The 24,721-nt window shown below is 41.2% G+C and overlaps 1 protein-coding gene across 1 annotated transcript in view; it reads right to left on the reverse strand.

The window, feature by feature from the left end:
- The window catches only part of HYDIN (HYDIN axonemal central pair apparatus protein), a 322,142-nt gene that overhangs the window by 149,790 nt on the left and 147,631 nt on the right, over positions 1-24,721 (reverse strand). The window contains exons 16-18 of the mRNA XM_045819132.1: positions 22,585-22,720; positions 20,002-20,166; positions 18,533-18,685 (exon numbers count right to left, since the gene is read on the reverse strand). Coding sequence (XP_045675088.1) covers positions 18,533-18,685; positions 20,002-20,166; positions 22,585-22,720 — 454 coding nt within the window. The remainder of the gene's footprint in view (positions 1-18,532; positions 18,686-20,001; positions 20,167-22,584; positions 22,721-24,721) is intronic.

Raw genomic sequence — 24,721 nt, forward strand, 5'->3', positions numbered from 1 at the left:
AAAATGCCAGCTGCTAACATCCTGGATTATCCTTACCAAAAGTCAGGCTCCAAATCTTCCTGACATCCTGTCTCCTTGGTATTTGACTTTTAGGGATGTCCTTTGTTTTCAGGCAGGATTTGGTCTGTGTGACATTTTCTGTTATCAGATGGCAAATTTGACTAACCAAGGAATGGATGAACGATAATCATCATAGCTGTGGAGGACATTCAGCGAGCAGCCTTTTCAAAACCACGATACAGCAAGACAACAGCTGGTGGAAAACGGGTAGGAAGGAGGGCTCTGAAGGGAAAGAGGTGTGCGGTTGAGCCCCAGATCTGCCACTTTCTAGCTATTGAACATGGGGCCGTGTCACTGAGCCATGCCCAGCCTCAGTTTCCTCTTCTACAGCTCTTGACACTGACTGCACCTTTTGCATGGAGTTGTGGTGATGGTTGAATGAAGCAATGCATGTAAAACTCGCAATAACATCTGGCATACAGTTAAGTCCTCATAAAAATGACACCTATTGTCATCACTTTCCCAAAAGCTGAAATACCCCACGTGACACATGATTATGGACTCAGTAGTGTTTACTAAAAAAATAGATTACAAAATGCTAAGGAAGCATTTAACATACAATACTCTTGCCAGAAGAGAAGCACCTGACAGGGTTTATGGTCGGTAGAATCGTAAGGCAGCCCACAAGGTCTCCATCTCCCGGCGTACAATTATCTTCTCCCAGTTATTTAGTCAAACGCTAATCTAGCTGTGGCTGATAAGAGTTCTGTTCTTCTTTTTTAGGTGCACAGCATAGTGGTTAGACATCTATATAATTCACGAAGTAGCCCCCCTGGTAAGTCTAGTACCCACCTGCCACCACACATAGATATTACAACATATTGACTATATTTCCTATGTTGCTGTATTTTGCATCCCCGTGACTATTTCATAACTACCAATTTGTACTTCCTAATCTCTTCACCTTTTTCTTTCTTTTTTTTTTTTAAGATTTTATTTATTTATTTTTAGGGAGGGGGAGAGAGAGAGAGAGAGAGAGAGAGAGAGAGAGAGAGAGAGAAACATCAATGTGCGGTTGCTGGGGGTTCTGGCCTGCAACCCAGGAATGTACCCTGGCTGGGAATTGAACCTGGGACACTTTGGTTCCCAGCCTGCGCTCAATCCACTGAGCTACGCCAGCCAGGGCTTCGCCTTTTTCATCTAGCCTCCCAAATCCCCTCCCATCTGGCAATTGTCAGTTTGCTTTTTTTTCCAGATGTAGTTAAAGCCCTAAATCAGCTGACTTTAAGGGGAGGAGACCATCCTGGTGAACCCGACTTGATCAGGTAAGCCCTTGGGAGAGTCTAGGCTCTTCCCTGTGAAGAGGTTCCCAGGGTGGGGGGCTTGCATGGACGAGGCCGAATGGGAGGAACTGGGGGTGGCTCCGCAGCAGCAGGAAGCAGTCCCCAGAGGACAGCGAGCAGGAGAATGGGATTCTCCGTCATTCAGCTGCAGGAAAACAAACTCTGCCAACACCCTGAGGGGGTCCGGAAGAGGACCTTTCTCTAGTCAAGCCTCCTCTAAGGAATGCAGCACAGCCAACACCTTGATTTCGGCCTTTTGAGATTCCTAAGGAGAGGACCCAGCCAAGTCATGCCTGGACTTCTGGCCCATGAAAACAGATGAATTTGTGTTGTTTCGAGCCACTAAGCTTGTGGTAGTGTGTTACTCAGCAGTAGAAAGCTGGTACAGGTGGAGAAGGTGGAGGGATTGAGAAGTACAGACAGGGCGTGCAATAGCCACAGTCGATACTGCAATAACTACATAAGGTGGCAGTTGGGTACTGGAGATACTGGGGGGAAACTCTGTAAAGTATATGATTGTCTAACTACTATCCAGTACACCTAAAACTAATATAAAAATGCTGAATATAAACTGTAATTGAAAAGAATATTTTAAAGAAAGCTAATATAGGGTTTCATACATTTGTCCCAAAGATGCTAAAAATGAGTTTTCCTAAGTCTTCCACCAAAACTTCAGTAACAGCTGCCCGTGTGTGTGTGTGAGAGAGAGAGAGAGAGAGAGAAAACTGGGGTGAGGGAGCCACAGTCATTAGAGCAGCCCATGAACAACACGAACAGAAGGTTTGTATGTGTGTGTGTGAAAGCAGGAAAAATTGTGATCTTCCGCAATCCAGAATTTCATGCCTGCTGGCGATGTGTTTTAAGCCCTCTCCCTGACGTTTCACAGATCTAGAGATAACATTTGCTTTTTATTTGACGATAGGGCAGCAGCATGCTTCTTAGGCAGCACCCAGTTCCCAAGGTAGAATAGTCAGAGCTTTTATAAGCTTCCTTAGCAGTATTTAATATTTGCCATGAAAGACAGAAGTGAAGGCTATTGTTTGCACATGTCATTTCTGCAATAAATGAGAGTGGGAGCAGGCAGGCAGACCTCCTGTTCTGGGGTGTTAATGACTATGAAGCTTGAAGGAAAGAGCAATCTGCACCTTTCTTCAAAATGACTTGTTTACCAGTTGAAATCTGTAAGAATTTCCTTCCATGGAATGAGAGGACACAGTCACAGCAGGAACCAATGTGTGGAGTGAGGGATTTCTTTAGGGTTGTACTATTATCTCAGCAGATAACCCATTCTTTGTGGAACAAGGACAATAAACAGTCACTGAGACCTTTCCTTTTGGCTTCTAAATGGCACCTCTACTCACGGTTTCTGCCGTGAAGTGAGTCACTTTGCTGCTTAAAACAATTAACTGAGAGTTAGGAGATGAAATACAAAAGGACGGTGCTAGAGCTTTACAAGCCATGCAGAGAGGGTCGTAATGAAAAGAGTGGGCTTTAGAGTCGGTCACATGACCGGCGGTCAACTGTGGACTCTGCCATTTGTAGTCCGGCAACCTCAGACAAATTTGAGAATTTAGATTTCAGTTTCCTTATCTGTCAAATGTTTCATACTTGAAGATGAAATAAAATGGGTGGCGAGCATCTAGCACTGTCTCTCCCACAGAGTAAATTCTCAATAAGTGGTGATTATTGTCATCTTTCAAATCTTCACATCTGGTTCTCCTTCCTGCTTGCGCTCTCCCCAGTCTACCCTGTTGTCAGGATTCTCTTCCCGAGACCTGGTCCTGCTCCTGTTCTGCTGAAGACACTGGAAGGCTCTCCAGAGTCTGAACCCGTGGTGCTGAATCTTCTATTCCCTCTGGGACAGCTATGGAACCCTCTCCATAGAGAATGAACACATACAACCCGCCCCAAATACATACTCCAAACTACATACAATTCCCAGGGTTCGTGGACTCCAAATATGGCAGATATTTGTCTGTTTGAATCATGACAGCCCACAAAACAAGACTGGTATGCCAGACAGGAGCCTCTGGTCTATAGGATCTATCCCAAATTCTTCCTAAGTGGGACCCAGTGCTCTTTTCCAAGCTCACTTGTTAGGCACTGTCAGTTTCCAACACGCACCCTTGGCACCAGTCACACCAGGTCATTCACCCTTCCCGTGAGCTCTACACCAGCACTGCATTTAGCTCTGCTGCTCCCTGGAAATGTACATCCCATTTCCCCATCCTCTTCCTCCTTGTCCTTCAAGTCTCCACTCAAATGTTCCTACCTATGAACACCTCAAATTTCATAAAAGAGTTAATCACACTGCCCTCTGTGCTTACATATAACATAGCACACTTTAATACTGGATTGTTCGTGTGTTCGTTCCTTTTTTGAGACTGTAAACTCTTTGAAGAAAGAGGCCACCTTACTTGTTTTTATGTCTCTCATTCCAGTTACAAAGTACAGTTAGCACTATTAGTACCAGTACCAGGTAGGGATAAGATGCTCAAAAAGTATTTATTTTGGTTTTGGTCAATAAATATACAAAAAATGTTCACATCACCAGCAAGCCAAAGAAACACAAACTTAACCAACAATATAACATTTTTTCATCTGCCAGATTTGGCAAAAATAAAATGTTGGCAAGGGTCCGGCAAGGGTGACAGTCTTCAGCTCTGCTAGGGGCAGGACGTAAAGCTGTACAAATGTTTTGGGTGATAATTTCATAACATGTATCAAGACTTTTAGTTATGTTCATGCCACTTGATGCAGTGACTAAATTTTTAGAAATTTAGTCCAAGGACACGGGGATGTGAGCAGGAGCACTGTTTACGGCAGAGAGAAACTGGGCACGCTCCGTGGGTAGGAAATTTGTTAAATCAACTGTGGTGGAGCCAAGTGATGCGATAAAGTCAGTCACTGAAAGGGATCTGCACAGAAATATTCCTTAATAATTCATGTCAGAGTAACGACACGATATTGGTGAGTAAGAACAGCTGTTAATAGAATAGTATTACCCAGTGGAAGAGGGCAGGAGTACACAGATAAAACACACGGGAAAGTTTCGAAAGGCATGCACCAAAAACTCAATAGTGGTTACCTGCAGAGTGGTGCCAGGAGTGATTTTTTCCCCTTAGCTTCCTTTTGGTTTATAAAGACAGTGTTATTTGTGTGACAAGAAGATACACTATATTTATTGAATAAATAACTCATTCTAAAAGGATACGATCCCTCTTTCTCTTTAGGGTCCATTTAATTTTAACTCTATCTGCTCTCTTGCTTCAGCATAATTCCTGGTTTGTTTCTTAGAAGCTTTTCTTTTAAAAATAAATAACACATACACAATGTAAAACCCAAATGGTTTTAAGGGTGGAGTCTTTCTTTCTCTCGTGCCTGCTCAAGGCCACTAGATACCAACCCCAGAAGCTGCCACTGTTAGCGGTTTTCTGCGTATCTTTCCAGAGACACTGTACAATTTTTTAAAAAAAGCATATTTGCATATATACTTGTTGTTACATAAACGGTAGCATATTTATATATACTGTCCTGTAGCATGATTTAAATATTCTTATGAAATGTATACATACACACAATTTACAGGGTCTGATGGATCTAGAAAAAGCACATTGTGAAAAACTCTCCTGCCCTTCCCCATTATTCCTACTGTTGCCCATTAACAGAGGGAACCACCAACGATTCTTTTAGTGTTTTCTTTCGGTGTTCGCCTCCGTATTCCCAGTAAAATACTGCCACTCCCTAAGTCTTCGGTTTGAACTCTGTCTATGTGCCTCTATGGGAGACAGTGGTAGCTTTTTTCTCTCCCTCTCTCCATACTTCTTTCTCTCTTTAACTGTCTTCTCCTCCTCCTCCCAATATAGTTAAATTTTATTTTCTGATGAGATAAACCTTTGCATGTACACCATTATGAGCATGCAAATACCATTCACGGCTGAACTCTCCATTTCCTTTCTTGTGTAACTTCCATTTCCCTAGGAATTATTGTTTTTGTTTTTCATTTTTAATGCATCTATCATGGATTCGATCTCAAACCCTCAAGCAGGTAAATCTCCTCTCAGTGCTTTCCACAACATGAGATTCTCTAGCAGTTGATTCTGTCTTGTGGAAACAACCCTCTCCCAGAGCCATCTACTGCACCTCCTATCTGGATGGGCTACGCTCTGGGCCTGGGATTGGGCCAGCATCCTAGGAATGCAGCATTAATGCTACTTAGTGCATCTCTTCCTGTCTTTGTTCATTATAGAAAAGTGTTGTATCTCATTTTGTACCAGCTTATCCATAAACATGACTGTCTACTGTCAGCGCATAAATAGGCAGAATAGACTCTTTAGCTGATGATGACAATGACAGCCATCTCTTACGAGACACATGAGTTGATGTCTTCATCAATGTGGGCTGCTCTCACACAACACCATGGACTGGGTGGTTCACAAACAACAGAAATTCATTTCTCGCAGTTCTGGAGGGTGGAAGTCTGGGGTCGGGGTGTCAGCATGCTCAGGTTCTGGTGAGAGCTCTCTCTGGTCGCAGACAGCCAGGTTCTCTCACTGCGGCTTCACCGGGCAGGGGAGCCCTCTGGGGCCTCTTCTGTGAGGACCCTCATCCCACTAGTGAGGACTTCCCCCTCCTGACCCAATTACCTCCCAAAGGCCTCACTTCCTTCTACTATCACACTAGGTGTTAGGTTTCATTATATGAATTTTGGGGGGACACAAATATTTAGTCTGTAACAGTTGGGTTCATGATGATGCTGGTAATGGAGAAGTTAGACATTTTTATGGCAAAGGGAAGAGGGGATTTGAAAAAAGAACACATTTGATCCATATAAAAGAGCTTTACCTTAATCTCCTTCTGTGGTGACAAGTATTAACTATATGCCTGAATAATAATTAATTAGAAAAAAACAATTTGCTAAAGCTAATTAAAAGCTAGAACAAGCAGAATAAAGATGAAAAGGCTTGCAAAGCATGCAGGAAGCCAATATATTTTTCTTTTATTTTCTGGATAGCTCATTAGTGACAAGGTACCAAACTTCCTCCTTGCATTTTGGCTTTAGCTTATACTCGGACTAATCACATTCAATCAGCAGAGCTGTCACTCTAAATTCCGGGCAGGTGCTGACCAATCACATTATCTAACACTCAATCACCTGCTTTCCTTCTCAGTGTAGTTTATAATCGATACGACCTGCTGAGATCCATCTTCTGGGTTTCACATTTAGCTTTGCCCAAGTAAAAGGGGTCTCAAATGAGGGTAGAAGTGGAAGGCTCACAGTTTGTTGTCAGGCACAAACCTTGGCTTCTGGAAGTTTCTTGATTTTACTGCCACTGGTGTCCTCTTGTTACTGAATGAGTCACCTGATGTGATTCAGGAAAAGCACAATCCACTTGGAGTGGCTCTGACTTCCGTGTGGTAAAAGAAGAGGTGCCAACCATGATAGACTATAGTGTTCTCTTTGTAATTCCTTATTCCCGTGAGTTTATTTTATAGGTCTTACAATTAAGGCAGAGACATAACTCTGCTCTTACGCCAAATGAAGACACATTTTGCCATTCTTTTGTAAGTGTTCACTGGTAATATACAGGGTGGAGCAAAAAAATTTAGTTATGTGTATGGTAAATAGCACAATAATTATTAAATAATAATGCAAGAAAAACTCTGTTTTGGGTACTCAGCTGTAAACCTATTTTTGCCCCACCCTGTGTAAGGGACTATAAAAAGCAGTTAAGAGGACTGACTATAATGTAATGAGTTTAAGCTTTAAAATATGCCTTCCACTCTTAGCACACAGAAAAAAGAGATAAATGTTTGACAAAAATGAAGAACCGGGCATAGTTGTACTTAAAACAAGATAAACATTGTGTGGACCAGAAAGTGGAACAGAACCAAAAAGCCACAGACTTCCTGGGCTCTAGGTCCTGAAACCAGAACAGGGAGCTCAAGGGAGAAAAATGGGAACCAGAGTGATCCTGCAGGAAGCTATGGATAAGGACCCAGGTTCCCAGCCAAGAGTGCTGCCCTGCATTCAGAGCAGGCTGAACAAAGCTGTGGCGTCCTTTAGGCTGCATCCTAGACACAGGCTTGGGCCAGGGGTGGCAGACGCGACGGTGGTGAGCAGAGACTGCCATGCAAACAGACCCTGGGCCAGCCCCAATGTGCAGCAGAATGACTGAATCTGTGACTGCTCTAATATCCCCATGGAGAAAAGGCCCAATACTTGATTCTGGACTAGTGATATTTGTCCAGGGTGAAGGCAAATATAAAAAAATGCTAGACAGGGAAAAAATACTGAGGGTGAGAAAAAAGCATATCCCACACCAGTTTAATCTATCATTTAAACTTCCAAATGCTAATAAGGAGAGCTGCAAACATCAGCTAATGAATGCGTTCTTTTGTTTTGATTGCTGACATTATTACAGATGTCCCCCGTTCCCTTTCCATTCTTGTGCAGTCAATAGAGCTAGCTAAAATTGATTTAAAAATTTGCCTGGGAACCTGAAAGAGATAATATATATAAAACAAAGATTATGAAACAAAAACACGAAGATATAAATTGAGAATTGTGGCTATGAATAGCCAATTATATATCTTGGAATTGAAAAAAGTAGTCACTGAAATGAAACTTACAAAGTAAATAGATATGTATAGTGCCAGGTAAGTAACAAAACTTATCGAGGGGATCACTTCATAAATTATATGAATGTCTAACCTCTATTCTATATATCTAATACTAATATAAAATAACATTGAATGTCAACTGTAATTGAAAAATAAAAATGAAAAAGAGGTAATATAAACTCTAGACTTGCCAGAATCAAAGACAGAATTTATAAATTGGAGCACATCACTGAGGAGGCAGCACAGAGAGATGAAGACATGAAAGATATAAATGAGAAACAAATAGCAGAGATTTAGAAGCAGCCCAACTGCCCATCAGTAGATGAATGGATAGAAAAGCTGTGGTACATTTGCACAATGGAATACTGCTCAGCCATAAAAAAGAAGGAAATCTTAACTTTTGTGACAGCATGGATGGACCCGGAAATATTGTGCTAAGTGAAATAAGACAGACAGAGAAAGACATATATTATATGATTTCACTTATATGTAGAATCTAATGAGCAAAACAAACAAACAAAATAGAAACAGACTCACAGATACAGAAAAGAGATTGACAGCTGTCAGAGGGGAGAGGGTTGGGAGGCTGGATAAAAAAGGTGAACGGATTAAGTAAAAACCCTCATAGACATGAACAGCGTGGTGATCACAAGAGGAACAGTGGGTGGGGGGAGGCAACAGAGGGTAAAAGAGGGATAAATGATGATGGAAGGAGACTAGACTTTGGATGGTGAATATACTACATAATATACAGATGCTGTATTATAGAATTGTACACTTGAAATCTACATAATTTTATTAATCAATATTATCCCAGTAAAGTCAGTAAAAATAAGAATGAGAAATAAAAAGACATGAAGAATTGCATAGAAACATGTGTGTATAAAATGTATACATATATGTACATATATACACACACATATGGATGTGTGTTTCTCAAAACAGAAAATAGAATGGCAAAGAAAAAACATTTGAAGAGATAATCCCCAAAACTCTCTAGTATTTTAGGGTTAAATCCTCTGATATATTAAAGGGAAATTAAGAAAGTCAAGAATAAAAAAATACAGTCTTAATAGAAACTAGTGATAAAGAAAAATTACTTATAAAGGCATAATAATCAGACTAACAGTATAATTTTACCAGCAACAACTGATGCCAGAGATCAATTTCAAAGAAAAAAAACAAAATTGTCAAATAGAATGTTATACTCAGCCAAACTATCATGCAAGAGTAAAGATGAAGTCAAGATATAGTTTAACATATATAAATTATGAGAACTCTAGCCAAGAATTTAGGATATAATTTAGCAAAAAGAAATACAAATCAAGAAGGAAGCAGGGAGATAAACGAAATATGAAAAGAACAAAGAAAACTCAGCAAAGTATTTTGGTAAAATACTGAGTACTTTATTGCTGACTGATGAAAATCAACAACTTTATGGTAAAGAAGAGGTCAAAAATTCTACACAATAATGAAAAAATGATCAAAATAGGAAAAAGTTAAGGGATAGTAAGTGTGTGCTAAGATCCTTGTCTTATATTTCAGGAGAACCAAACACTCCATTCTTTCATTTTTGTTAGAAAAAGATATAAATTATTTTTTAACAATGTAAGTTGAGCTACTTAAATTAAAGAAATAAAATAAATACAATCTATAGCTTTCAAACAGGAAAATTTTATGTGAGGTAGTAGTGTTTGGACAAGGGCTTAGAAAAACCTATTTAGTACAAGGCAAAAAGGGGGAAAAATAAAGAAGGAAGAAAACAGCATCGTATATAGAAAATGACATGGCAGAAGTTAGTCTGTACATATCCATAATCACAATAAACTTTAAAGGATTCGTCTTGGTATGATAGATTGAATAACGACTTGAATAATGACTTTCCAAAGATGTCTGTGTTCTAATCCCTGATAGCTGTGAATATATTACCTTGTTTGTCAAAGACAATAAAATGAGATTAAGAATCTTCAGATGAAGAAATTACCCTGGATTATCGGTGTGGGCCCAGTGTAATCCAAAGGTCCTTATAAGAAGGTGGCAAGAGGGTGAGAGTCAGAGAAGATGTCCTTACATTAAAGCAGAGGTCAGAGAGCAGAGAAGATGCTATGCTGCTGGCTTTGAAGACGGAGGAAGAGGCCACGAGCCCAGGAATGCAGGTGGACTCCAGAGGCCTGAAAAGGCAAGGAAATCAACTCTCCTCCAGAGTCTCAAAAAGGTCCACAGCCTCATCTGCATGTTTCAGACTAGTGACCTTCAGAACCATAAGATAATAAATTTGTTACAGCAGCAATAGAAAACTAATATACTTAATGAAAAGACAGAGTCTATCATTAGATTTTTAAAAATCCAGTCATATGTTTAAAAGATTTAAACTCTTTAAAAGATTTAAGCTCTTAAATCAACACACACACAAATCTCAGAACAAAGAAATGAAAGGATGTATCAGGCAAACACAAATAAAACAAAGTTGATGTTGTAACATTACAATCAGGCAAAACAGGATTTAAGGTCAGAAAGCATAAATAGGAATAAAACAGACAACATATTACATAAAAAGAAATAATATACCACGGAGAAATAAAAGTCATGAAATATATAAAGCAAAAAGTGACATAATTACAAGGAGAATTGGAAAAGTAAAATTTTGATAAAATTCTATCAGAAACTATTATACAAATAACTAATAAGGCTGTAAAAGATTTGAGCAATACAATCAATAAGCTTGATCTAATATGAACCTACAGATAGATGGTTAGTCTGTTATACTCAATAACTAGAGAATTTATATTCTTTTTTTGATGTCATATAAAATGTTTATAAAAACCAGTGATAACTATGTCCTCCAAAACACAAATCTGAAGGCCAAAGATCATATAAACCATGTGTTCCAACTTTATTATAATTAAATTTAAAAGTTATTTATTAAAATTCTATAAAAAGGGAAAATGTTCATTATTTAAAATATATACCCATCTATAACTCACACATTAAAGAGAAAATCACAATAGATCTGATAAAATATTTAGAGCAATAAAAAGATTTACAAACAAAAATGTATGCTATGCAGCTGAAGTGCTGCATAAAGAGAATATTTATAAACTTTAAGAGAATATTTAAGATTCAAAATATAAAAGCTAAACATTCAAATTAAGGTGCTGAAAAGAGAACAAAATCATTGTACAGAAAGTCAACAGGAAAAATGGTAAAACTAAGAGCGAAAATTAAACACATTAAATCATAAGACAATATGTGGAATAATTTTATGCAAATACATTTGCAAACTTAGAAAAATGAAAATTTTCTAGAAAAATTTAAATCTAAATAATCATTATAGAAAAAAAATCATTAGCTAAAACTTCCTTACCACTCCTGTACACTTCCCACCCTCAATAAGCGGACCAAGATCCTGTGACTAAATAGATTTATCATCAAGGAATTGATCCTACTCTGTATAAATTACATAAAGATCTTTTGAAAAACTGAAAAAGAGGTAGAGGTAACTCATAAAAATGCAATTTCTTGATATGCAAACCAGAAAAGCGAAATGTAAAAAAAAAAAAAGTAAACAAATGGGTGCAAGGATCTAAATAATAAAATAGAAATGACATCAGCAGTGTACTCAAATAATATAACTGTTTGGGTTCATCCCAGTATATAAAGGTAATTCACAACCAGAAAATCTATTAATTTAATTCACCATATTAACAGCAGAAAAGTTGTATCATCTGACTAGTTATGGAGAATACATTAAATATATTTTAGAGCAGAAAAATCATATCATCTGACTAGATATAAAGAATACATTAAATTTCAGCACATATTCATGATAACAAAGTAGGAACAGATGAGAATTCCTTAATGTGAGGTAGGTATTTACCAAAAATTTGCAGAAGATGTCAAAGTAAAACATTTGAAGCTCATTCATTAAGGTCGGGAATAAGACAGAGATGTTTGCTCTAACTTACTCCGCTATTCAGTATTACATTGAAGATTCTATCCAATGCAATGAGTCAAGAATAAGAAGTATAAAGACTGGGAAGGATGCCTACAGATGAGAGTTTGCCAACAATTAGAACAAATTAAGAGACGTGTGGCAAGACTGAAGGCTGATACAGATAGATTATAGTGGTACAGTTCTACTGTTCGTTTTCTAGGTGTGTGAATTTGGACTAACTTATTCACCATCCCTGTGAGTCATGTCCCTCATCAGTAAAATAGAGATAATAATAAAACTCACCTAATCAAGCTGTTGAGGATTACATTAAATATTACACACAAAAGACTCAGAATAGAGGTTCATACATATTAGGTGTTTAGCTATTACTATTATTACCATTAAATTGTATCAGTTAAGACAGTAAGGGTAATAATACTGGGGTAGATAAGTGGAATACTATGAAAAGCTTAGAAACACAGCCAGGTGCAAATCAGATCTGGTGTACAATAAAGAAAGCATTACAAATCAGTGGAAAATGAAAGGGCTGTTAAATGTTGTAACTGGTGACAGGACAACTGGCTTTCTTTATGGAAAAAAATAGACTTCACTCACATTCCATATAAAAATAAACAACTGGATTAAAGACCTGAGATAGTCTAAAATGATCCAAATAGAAGAGCAGAAATACATTTCTTAAACCACAAATAAAAAACAGACACAAGAAAGTAAAAGATTCATAAAGTTGACATCAAAATTTAAAGTATATTAAAAAATCCAAAACTCCATTATAAGCAAAAGGTTAGCATCCACAATATATAAAGAACATCGACAAACAGATAATTGATAATAGATAATTGACAGAAGAGGATACCCAGCTGAAAACATTTTCAACCTTAATAGTAACAAAGGAAGTATAAATTAAATTGTATTTCACTTTCAGAGTAGCAAAAACTGTCTGACCATACCAAGTCTTAGCCTACTAGAGGCACAGATATCTCAAACACTCCTGGAAGGACACATTGATATAATCACTTTACCAGGTAATTTGGTAATATCTAATGAAGTTGAAAATACATCTGTCTTAAGATCCAACAGTCCCACTGATAGGTATATACACATACACTCAAAAGTACATGGTATCTTGCATACGCACACAAAGAGACGTATATTTTGTTTACTACAGCATTGTTATAATAACGTGACTATCAACCAATAGGCAAAGAGATAAACATACTATTGGTAAGTGGAGTATACACAACAGCTAAAATGAATTAAATAGATGTATATGTATTGACACAGATAAATGTTGGAAGCATAATCTTGAGTCAGAAAAACAATCTGCATGATGTTACATGCAGTGATAAAACTTAGATACATTTTAAAGCAACAAAATGCCACTACTTAGTAATTATGAATACATATTCACCTGTAATGAGAAATAGAAAAATGGCTTGGATATACATCAAATTCATGTTAAGGTGGCCTCTGGGGAAAGAAGAAAATGGGACTGGCAAGAAGAACACATAAAACTCCAACTTTAATATTTTATTTTTTCCATATAAAGGATTTAAGGTAAATGTGAGAAAGGTTAACATGAATCAGATTTGAGTGTCAAGTGTATCTCTTGATTTTTCCTGTATTAAACTATGGTAACTACACACTGACCTCTGCAGTCAGACATTTCTGCCGGGAAAGGAAAGGGCCAACTGCATTTCGGAGAACCTGGGTTCTCGCAGAGGGGCTGCTGGCCGGCCCGTGTCACGGGGCGGCTCTCTCAGCCGACAGAGCCTGGGTCGTCTGCTCTGTGAGGAGCCGCCTGAGAGCGGGGTGGGGAAGGGTCTGGGTGGAATGGGGCAAAAGGAAAAATTGGGGCAACTGTAATAGCATAAACAATAAAATATGTTTTTCAGAAGAATAAATAAACGCCAGTAGACAAAAAAGTTTTTACAAAGAGAACACTGCAAACCTAAAGGGCATGGGGATGACACAGAAAGTACGACACAAACTGCAGTCAACATGAAAGCTTAATGATGAGCTAAAACCCAAAGGTTACCTTGCAAACGTGTGTTTTATACACAAAGCTACTACTTTGCAAAACCCTCAGAAACCATGACAACAAAAAACAATACAAAGAGGTGAAACAACCGCATTTGGTCTCTGATTCAGGCCCATTTCTTTCATTTTCACTAACATCTCTTTATTCTTACCTGTTTCCTTCCATTGAGGTAATGGTTCTTTCCGAGGACAGAGCTAATCTATCCACTAAAGGCTGAGAAACAGCTCGTTCTACCCTCTCTTCACACACGTTATGGGGTGTAATATCTTAATGAGAGCATCTATCAAAAAGCCTTGGAGAATTACTGCTTGTCCATTAGAGAGTTCCCTAGCACCAATACCTCAATGGAGAAACGGAAGAACTGAGTCCCAGATCTCTAGCGTGAGCTTCAAAGGTATGTGGGGATAGTGCAGTGTGTGAAGTGTAGCTACAGATTTCCACAAACCAGCTGCCACACAACAAACATACACACACCTCTCCAGAATGCCTACAGTTCACTTGCTCTTAAAATGGACAGGGTCCAGCACCAAAAGCACCCAAAATCTCACTGGATGCAAAATGCTTGCCAATCTGCTTTTGGATTGGTCTATTAACTTGGTTAAAATAGGTCATAACTTTTTGTATTTAACCTCTTCTAAGAACTATAGTAGTGAAGAATTTTTACACACATTTACATATGAGAACTGAATGTTCTGTCATACCATGTCACAAAGAATCAAAAAAGGCAGGACAGTAAACTGTCATTATTTCAGATATATACTTGGAGGAATTATGGTTGATTGAAAATAATGTTGGAGATTATTTGCATATATACATTTTAACACATCTCTGAATAAAATGAAGAATACTTGGTCCTTCTGTCCATTTCGGAAATGCTCCCTAATTTCTTGCTTTCGGCAAAACCTGCTCTTTTAGATGTCTACCTCTAAGGGCCTTCTGTGAACAGAAAGCCCAAGTCCTTTCACCATGTCTGAGTGCGTTTCAACAACCAGTGAGCGGGCCGAGGTGGCAGCACGGCAGCACTGTGGGTAAAAGCTCATGGGTCTGAAATCGGACCGCCAGGCGTCGGAACCGGGCTCTGCCACTTGGTAGTTATGGCAATTTACCTAACCTGTCTGCACCTCTGTTTCTACCTCGTTAAGGTGGGCATTATAATAGTGTTTCTCCCATGGAGTCCTAGTAAACGAAATACTGCATACAAGTTGCAAACAGAACTAAATAAACATGGGTCAAAATTAATGTCATCCATTGCACTGTCATCTTCAACCCTGCTGCTAGGTGCTGGGAATTCAAAGCAGAGGCTCTTGTCGTTTGAAGGAGTCGGGCATACAAACAGGTAAAGGTAGACAGGGGATCCCCATTTAAATGAAAAAATAGCCCAGGGGCGTAGGGTCTGAAGGAAAAGCCCAATGATGTCCTTGATGCCATACCACTATGCGTGGCTTTGGCAAGAGACCAAGAAAAGGAAAGTTTAAAAAGAACCACGCTTGAATGAGGCATCGGAATTCCTGTTTTCTGGATCCTGAAAACTCTGAAGTTTAATCTAACTACAATGGCCCCTCCCGCAGATCACAGAGGCAGATGGCCGCTGTGACGATGTTTCGGTGCCAGCCGAATCCCAAGGTGTCACTGACATTTGTATACATGTCCTCAAATTAACAGTACCCGAGGCTGAATTACAGCCAAAGGGAAAGGAAAAGGATTCCAGATGCTTCCAACCGAGTGCAGAGCAATGCACTTGCTCTACCTAGCAAGGGGCGCCCATGCAAACAAGGCAGCTGTCTTCCAGCCGGGCTGCAGGTCCCAGCGCTGGGGGGGGAAACTACCATATTCCCACCCTCATTTCTGCTGTCACCAGAGAGAGGACATCTGTCTTCCTGAAGGAGCACCGTGTGTACACGCAGCGCCCACAGTCTTGCCAGAAGGGCCTTTTGTGCTCTGTTCTCACATCCTGATATTTTTCACCCTTCCAAACCAGAGGTGACTTGCTCTATTGTTTTGAGTCCTTCAGCTTAATCCAAGTAAGTCTGCAATTGGAATCCTTTAGGGAGGTTGGTATTTCAGGCATTCCAACGCAAAGACCTTACTGCTGCAGGTCACGCAGCTTCTTCTTTTACTAATCAGTTTTTTTTTTCCTACTCTCAGGATCAGTTAAGCTTTAAAGGAACAGAAAAGAATATGATTTTCACTGCTTCTTCACACATATTATACTAGGAGGTTTCAGGTTTTTTTTTAAAAAAGTCATTTTTTGTATAGCATTAATATCTCAGAAATTTAAAATTGCTCTTAGTGTCATTTATCTCCCCAGCATCACAGTGACGGTGGGCTTCCAGCTTCCCTTCTCTGAGACCCTCCAGCCGATAACAAACAGATGTTTCTGTCTAAGGGACAGTGTTTGCCAGGACGTGCATGCCGTGCGCTGGGCTGAGCAGGACCGGCGGCTGACAGACGGCTGTCAGCGGGTGCCGCATCTAGGGAGGGAGGGCTGACATCCACTGGCAGCCAGAAGAGGAGAGAGAATGACCCCTCCCGTCAGGACGTCAACGGGAATTCCAAACCTGACTTCATAGTCATAGCGGAAGAAATGAACAGCATGCCCTTGACCCTGCTCACTCCTCAGTGAGCTAGAAATTAAGTGCAGTAAATATTTGACCATTTACCTGGGTTCTGAGCCGTCGGCTTAGTTAGGGAACAGACGATTATTAATGAAAACTATTTCCTAATGCTTAGTAAACTCTGTAAGAATGAACTGGCAGTTTTAGCACTGTATATTAAGTTGAAATTTAATAAAATGGTTTTCTATTTCTTCCCACTGTAGTTAACTTCTGAGTTAGTATAATCCAGTTTCTATAACATTAACACATACAGTATTTACTAGGAAATCCATCAAAAATTCCAGTCAAAATATGAGGAGTTTAATTTTCACCTATAAGAATTACAGTTGAAATGACTTTGATGCCAGCAGGGCAATCAACTCAGTGAGCGCCAGTGTTCCGAGGGAGGACTGAGGGGAAACACCCTCCACAGCAGATCACCCACAGCACACATTCGGCTCCTAGGAACTGGAGCTGGCTGATTTAAGATGATATTAAAGAATCAAAAGATGGAATCGTGAAACCTTTGTGGGAAAGAAAAGTCCCATTTTAACAACTAGTTGTGTCATTCAATACGTACACTATATCAGCAAAACAAACAAACAAACAACCCCAATAGATCCTTGATGTGCTTTTTGCTCTTGAAATGTACCAAAAATTGCCATCAACAGTGAAATCTGGAGATATCTGAGAAGGAAAGGGGAGGCGTGAGAAAGGAAATAGTTACGGTATTTGTTCCTAAGCACTCTGGGGTCTCTGCCCCTCCTTCCTCTGCGATAACAGAAGGACCCGCCAGTGCCCACCTCTCATTGCCCTAAACTATTCAGCTGACTCTTTCGCTCCCTCCCCTACTGTAAACACTGCACATACAAAACTGGACTGGAAGCAGCATGTCCTAAGCAATTCACCAAACCCATCACCTCCCACGCCTTCCACCAAACACATCGATTGATTGGATAAAGACTAGCAAAGGCATCTTTTCTGTAGAATTTCTCTTTAGACTTTATTCTTTACACAATATCTGAACCTCATGCTAAAAAGAGCAGTGACTATATGGGAGTTGGCTGCCTTTACAAGGAGTAAAGACAAATGATGATAAAAATGAATAATGATAATAGTAAATGGCTGCTAATTGGGACCAATGACTCTGAGGAGCTGTGATTGAAGTTAGCAGAAAACTAAAATTCTATTCATTCTGATAGTGACTTTTATAAAATTAATAATTTTGATTTTTCAGAAATAACTGACATGCCCTGGCTGGCGTAGCTCAGTGGATTGAGCGCGGGCTGGGAACCAAAGTGTCCCAGGTTCAATTCCCAGCCAGGGTACATGCCTGGGTTGCAGGCCATAACCCCCAGCAACCGCACATTGATGTTTCTCTCTCTCTCTCTCTCTCTCTCTCTCTCTCTCTCTCTCCCTTCCCTCTCTAAAAATAAATAAATAAAATCTTTTAAAAAAAAAAAGAAATAACTGACAAATGATAAAACCAAATGTTAGCATTCATTCAAATGTCAATAATTTGTGGATAGAAGGGCTAACTATTTTAAATTTTATATTTAAATTTAGAAAATATCTTCCAAAATCAATCAATCACTGCATTAGAAAGTCCTAAATTCTGCAAAAAAGAACATGTTATCTCTGTTCAAAAGACATTTAAAAGGTGTTTTCTTGAGATATGGGCTGGGCTTAGGTACAGCTCAGTGGGAAATCTCTGGAGCATCTCCCTGAACTGAGATTACAGTAACTATATTTGCTTATTTACCAAACTACATGCATATACATAGTGTTGCTTCGTCAACAAAACGATTATAATAAGGAGGGATTGAGGATGAGAATAACACAGTTTAATGCAGTTCAACCATGTAAATCTCTGCTTCTGGCGATCATTTTCAAAGGGGCATCGCAAAGACAGGGCCACCGCCTGTAAGACTTGGGCAAAACCGTACTTCAATCACATGACGGCCCACAATCTACTCACCATGTGTGCCTTAAACAATCCAGGGATGAAGGACTGGTTGGAGAGGTTGAGAATCCTGGAGGACTCCTTTAAGACGTAGATTTTGCCAAAATCAACTTGAACGGGATGTATGTGGATAACTGGGCCTTCACCAATGCTCCTTATGTGACACACCTGTGTTCCCAGCGAGAGAACATGGAAATAGCTGAAAATGGCTGGCCTTTACAATCGATTGAAACAGCCACCTCTCTAATAAAAAGAAGTGGCATGAAACAATGCTTTTAATAGAATTGACATCCCTCCCCCTTGGTACTCCGGGGTCAGAGGGACAAAGAGTGCCACACTGCTCAGACCTCTGAATCCAGTCTGAAGTTCCTCCAGGGTGATCTGCTTCCCTGGGTCAGCCCAGAACCATGCGCCGAGAGGAAACCACAGCAATGGTCCTCTCTACACCGCCCAGCAGCCTACCTCAAGGACACTTTGCAGGGCCTAAGAACTGGCAGCTAAGAATCGGAAGGGGCTGCACTGAGCCCCCTTGTGTTGCTTTTCTAGGGCCGTCTACTGCACACAGCTGTGCAGGGCTGCAATCCACTTTATTCTGGTCCCCTCACCCCGTGCCCTCAGCCGGGAAAGGAGTCTTTTCCTTTTATAAAATGCTGGTGGCTCAGCAAATGACCCTCTTGTGAGCTGCATTGGTGCACAGTGGGCCCAGTGCAGGCAGGCAGGGGAAGGGGAGCAGCGGCACCTCGTGATGCTGCTGTGTAAGTCAGGTGGCTCATCTATGGCATCTTACACAGAAGAGATAGAAGCAAAATCCTAGTTTATCCTACTAGCTAAGCAATCAGAACCTGTTTGAACAAATGTACGCTGGTGTCACCCAGCACTCAAGTAAACCAAACGTCTAGGGGTTCATAGCCTGCTGGGCAACTTCCTTTCAGGTTTAAGATTTATCATTTGATTCACAGAGTTTTCCAGGCCTCCCTCTTCCCACAGCTCGAAAGAGGCTATTTATCTTAACAGTGAAGGCAGCTCACTTTGGGCAAGGAGTCCGGTCAGTACACAGGAAGAGATCTGCCGAGCTGCGAGTGAGACTGAACTCAGAGCCCACGCGCGGCGAGCAGGCGATGCCCAAACCAAGCCTCGCACAGGAGCAGCTGAGGAGGGTGTTGAACCCACGTGTGCTCTCCCCTCTGAGAGCTGGACTTAATAGGCCCGGAAAAGGGCCTGGCATGTCTCAGCACGTGAAAAACTCCGGAAAGGAGTTTAAGAACAAGCGCTACAAAACACCACTACTTTCGGAGTTATCCGCAAATAGATTCCTGAAGTAATGTATTGCTAGTTTGTTACCAGTAAGGAGTGAAAATGCAGAACTCTCGAACTACAAACAATTGGAGAATATGCAAATATGACATATGCCTTAAAAGCAGAGGCTTGGAAGTTTGGTAAAAAGTACAGCAATTTTAACTGCAATTCTAAAAACTGGCTCTCACCACAGGGGGGTCCTGGCTCCCGAAGATTGAGATGTAGAGTGGGGACATGTGTTTCCCAGGGACCTGGGTCTCCAAGGTCAGGGGGATGTGAACGGTGCTCTGGGGAGAGATGATTCCACGGGGGCTGGGGCAAGAGTACAGCACAGCGGGCGAGTCCTCGCGCACCTGGTGGAAGAGACGAGTGAGGGGGATAAGCATGCCACTGGTGGGGTGTAAAATCAACAGCATATTATGAAACAAATGTTGTCCTACGCCCACAGAGGTTCTTTAGAAATGTCTCCTCATTCAAGCAAGTACGCAGGGATGAGCACCCCCATCCTGTCAGAAGGAAGTTTGGTTAAGTGGGATGTGCATAAGGCCCCAAACCCAAAGTGTACAACCCAGCAAGATGCAGAAATCATCCACAGTGTGAATTAGTTCAAGACAACAGCTGCCCGTGGCCACCTTCCTTAACCTGGCCCTCCACGCCTCCATGTTTTGCTCCCTACCACTTCGTCCCTTTGTGCTCCATCAACAGAGGCCACTGGTATTTCCTAAACACATGATCCTGCTTCCTACCTCCAACTCTGCACGTGTCTCCTCTCCCTGAATGCCCGCTCCCTGCCCACACACTCATCCTGGATATCCCCGGGTGTCCCCAGTGCTCTAGAGTCAGCGCTTTCCGCTCTCCCCAGGGAGCACCTCGGGGTCCTTTCCCACAGCATACACCATCTATGTGTCTGTGGTCATCATGGGCTGGAAACTTATTAGGGCATGACCTGGGCCTCTTCTCAATACATGTACACTTTCTGTCCCCAAATAGATGCTCATTACTTGTTTGATAAATGGGGAAATAGGCGGACGAATGAATGAATGAATGCCATCCAGTGTCTCCCAGTGGACGTTGCACAGAACCTGTTCTGCAGGCCACCACAGCTTTCATGCAATGACAACTACAAATAAAACCTTAAAAGCCCCATGGCCAAATAAGTTTAGGTAATTCTGGGGAACACTCTTTGGAACTTCAGCTCCTCAAGAGAAGGACAGAGCGTGCAGTCTTCACCCACCTGGAGCAAACCCCCCCCAGTCTTTCCACGCCTGGTCGAGTCTAATGTGGCCTCATCTACCTCCCCGTCCCTCTGCAGCAGTGCACTGTCCTGCCCGAGGCAAAAGGAAAGTCAGTAAAACTGATTCTGTTTTTAGATCAAGTTTTGATATTTTGTTCACCATTGAGTTTGATCTCTTAAAGTGTAACATGAAGATGTTATTTATCTTGAACACTGAGTTTTTCTGGCTCTCCCTTCAATTTTGTGCTTGAGGCAAGTGCCTCACCCTTTTCCCAGCCCAGTTGTTCGGAAATAGCTCCCCCATCGCTCCAGGTGCAGGCTCTGCTCTGAGTCCTCCAGAAGAGCGTGCACTGTGCAGGGATCCCCTGCTGTGCTGCTAAGTGTCTGAAAGTCGGAAAAATTGTCTCCTGTCACCCCTCACCCTTGGCTTCTGGTTCTTTCTCAGAGAAGCCCACGGAATAACTGTAATTCCCTCTTTTACATAACAGTCCTTCGACTAATTGAAGGATAGCTATTTGGCCTGGTTAAGTCTTGTCTGTTCCAGATTAAATACTACATTTTCTACTCATGTGACTTGGATTTTCGGATGACATAGTTTGCCCTTCTGGTTACTCTGAACATGATTCATTCTTTTTCTAAGTTTCTATTACAAAAATGCAATGCCACGATCTGAAGACAAAATTCTGACACTGTGCTGATCGGTAGCAATCTCCTTTCTCTGGCTGAACACTATGTTTCTCTAACATGGCCTAACCCTCCGTTGGTTCTGTGGTCCCCATATTGGCCTTTGAACTCATTTTGAACTTGTAGCCACATAAAACCCCCATTTGATTTTGTTTGCATGAATTTCTATCAGAGGACTGTACTTACAGAACTGAGTGTAAACCCACATGCATTCCTTGGTAAACTGCATCTCCTTAGGAAACTTCCACTACTCCAGGCTGTACAGATCTTTTAAAATCTTTAGTCCTATGTGTTTGATTGCTTAGTTTCCCACCTAGCTAGGTGGAGTGGCATGTGGACAGAGCTATTTCATAAAACATTAAGAAGCAATTTCCTGGGAAGGGAGCAGGGGAAAAACAGAAGCAATTTCTCCTTTTCCATTCCTGTATTATCTCTAGCCTTCTAGTCCAACAAGCCCATTTATAAGTATTGCATCACTATATGTTAATGAAGCTGTTCAAGTCACAGCCACTCACAGACACATGAAAACTCCCAGCTCTCCCTCACTTCCGTGCATGGTTCACCCAAAGGCAATTATTTGCAGGTGCAACTTCTGCGTGTTGGCTTAATTGACCCTTTCTTTCTTTATCAAAGGCAATTTTTCAGGGAAATTAGCAACTATTTACACCTGCAGCTGCTCACTCATGCAGGTGGCCATCCAGCTGTGGCTTTATTACCCAACCCCTAGATTATCCCAGGGTTAAAAATCAGAATTACAGAAGGTCATGTGTAATTCAGGAATATAGCTCTTAAGAAAGATTTTTCTTTCCTACTGAGGGAAAGTCTACACTAAAACAAAGATAAAGTAACTCACCTGAGGCAAGACCTCATAGCATCCTGGGAGGTCATCGTGATTGACAAGCTGGATGGTTTTTGCATACGGGTACTTCAGGAAGCAGCGTCCGAAGTCCACCTCTGTACTAACCAGGCGGAGGGAAGGCACAATACACCTGCTCGAAGGAAGGAGCCCATTAAAAAATTTAATGGATAGAAAGCTTGTTTACATACAGAAGTGCAGAATGCCAAGTTAAACGCATCTGTTACTGTCATATAGTATTTTTCTTTAATAACTACATTAATCATTTTCAGATCTCTCCTTCCATTTTTCTCTTCCTCAGCCCCCAGCCACCATTTTTTAATCAAAAAAGGGCTACAAGCAGGACTCAACCAGCTGTTTCCCATGGGTAATGACTAACATTTCCACTGTTTTTCATATTTGGCCTTCCTTTGGCAAGGGGCCCCCTCAGTACAAGTTACTTAAGGTAGTGGGTCTGTTTCCATGACAAACAAGCAAGGCCACCAGCACGGGGTCCTAGCTAGCTGTGACACTTAGGACCAGAGTCCCCTGAGGACTAGTAACACCATCTAAATAATGGTGATAATTTTAATTCCTATGCAGAACAGCTGTCTTGCTTGGATCAACGGGCTCAGGCAGCTGCTGGACCCAGACCTGGTGCTGTGACAACAGGAAATGTTGGGGAGGGGAGTTAGGTGCTGACGAGGGAAGGACTGAAGCCCTGCCTGTGCACTAGGTCTATCATTAGGTGACTTGGGTTTTATTTTTTACCTGTGAATCTCAGTGTCTGCCCTGCCCTGCTGCCCTATCACAATGTAATGCAATTGTGAGGAGCATGGCATCTGAATCAGCCTGGGCCAGGTTCAATACTGACCTTACCAAGTACAACCTTGAACAAGTTCTTTTCCCTCCCAGAGGCCCAATTTGCTTACAAGTAAAATGAAGGTAATTCTAGGGGCTGGCATTTGCATCATTAGCTCTTCTTAGGGCATTGCGAGAAACACAGGAGATAATGCGCAGGAAGGGCATAGCACAGTGCCACGGAAGGGCTCAGTAAGGGATGCAGACTGTGCGGTGGGGGCGTGGCAAGAGATGCTGCTGCCTCTCTGGGAAAACCACTTCAGGGAGCAAGTTCGAAAGGCAGTTCTTCTGTTGAGAGTCTCTGAGCAGTTCCTACAGATTACACTAAAGCAGTGACATAAAGACAGTCTTGTTAATCCCAGAGCTTGGGATTTTGCATGGAACAGGTGCTCATTTTCAGCTAAAATGGAAGTTGTCATTTGACCCAATGACTTTCCTAAAGCTAATCCTTTACTACCTGAAACACTGTGGCTGAGAGGGTTCATAGTACTTGACTTGGGACACAGAGTATATGTGGTTGGAAACTCATAGCCCCTTAGGACCTTTTTTAAAAAAAAAAAATCAGGATAGCTGCAGGGAAAAGAGCCTGGAAAGTATTAGAATAAATCCACATAGAAAAATGCAAGACTAGACAAAAAGGTAAAGTTGGGTATAGAGAGGACCAGATGAAAGACTGTGCATTTTTTAACCAAACAAAAAAAAATGTAGTTAGGTCTTCGGAGGCAATACTAAGCAAGTAGATCATGACAAAGCCTTGACCTTGAAGTTCTTTGCAGGCTGCTCTCTGACTTCACTCAAGCCCAAGGCACAGGCAGTGGTGCCTGTTGTAATGGCCCCACCAAGTAGCATGTCTGTGCCTTCTTTAAGGTGCCCGTTCCTAAGATTCACTACAGGCCTAAATCCTAGGAATTGATATATTACCAGAAATTTCCTCTATTTCCTTTAGATAGCAGATATACACTCTAAAGTCCTGGACCTGGAGACTTGTTTACTTTGACAAGTGTGTGGCCCGTGGTTAGGATCACTGTCATCATCACTGGGTGACACACCAGCCTTGGAAAGACTGTAACTTGGTCAATGAGACACAGTCCATCAGAAAAGCCAGGATCTTAACCTCCTCCCAGAGCCCACTGCTGTCTCTTAAAAAGAAGAGAAGTTGGCGCTGGTTCTGAGGAGCTGATATGGTTAGAGATGGCCTCGCCAAGGGCCCACTTGCAACCTGGAACAGGACCGTCTTGCTAAACGGATCTTACACTGCAGAACTGTGAGCACCACTCTTCCTGCTGCATTGACT

This window comes from Phyllostomus hastatus, unplaced genomic scaffold, assembly GCF_019186645.2.
Source record: "Phyllostomus hastatus isolate PE091 unplaced genomic scaffold, TTU_PhHast_1.1 phas_scaffold_345, whole genome shotgun sequence".
NCBI lineage: Eukaryota > Metazoa > Chordata > Mammalia > Chiroptera > Phyllostomidae > Phyllostomus > Phyllostomus hastatus.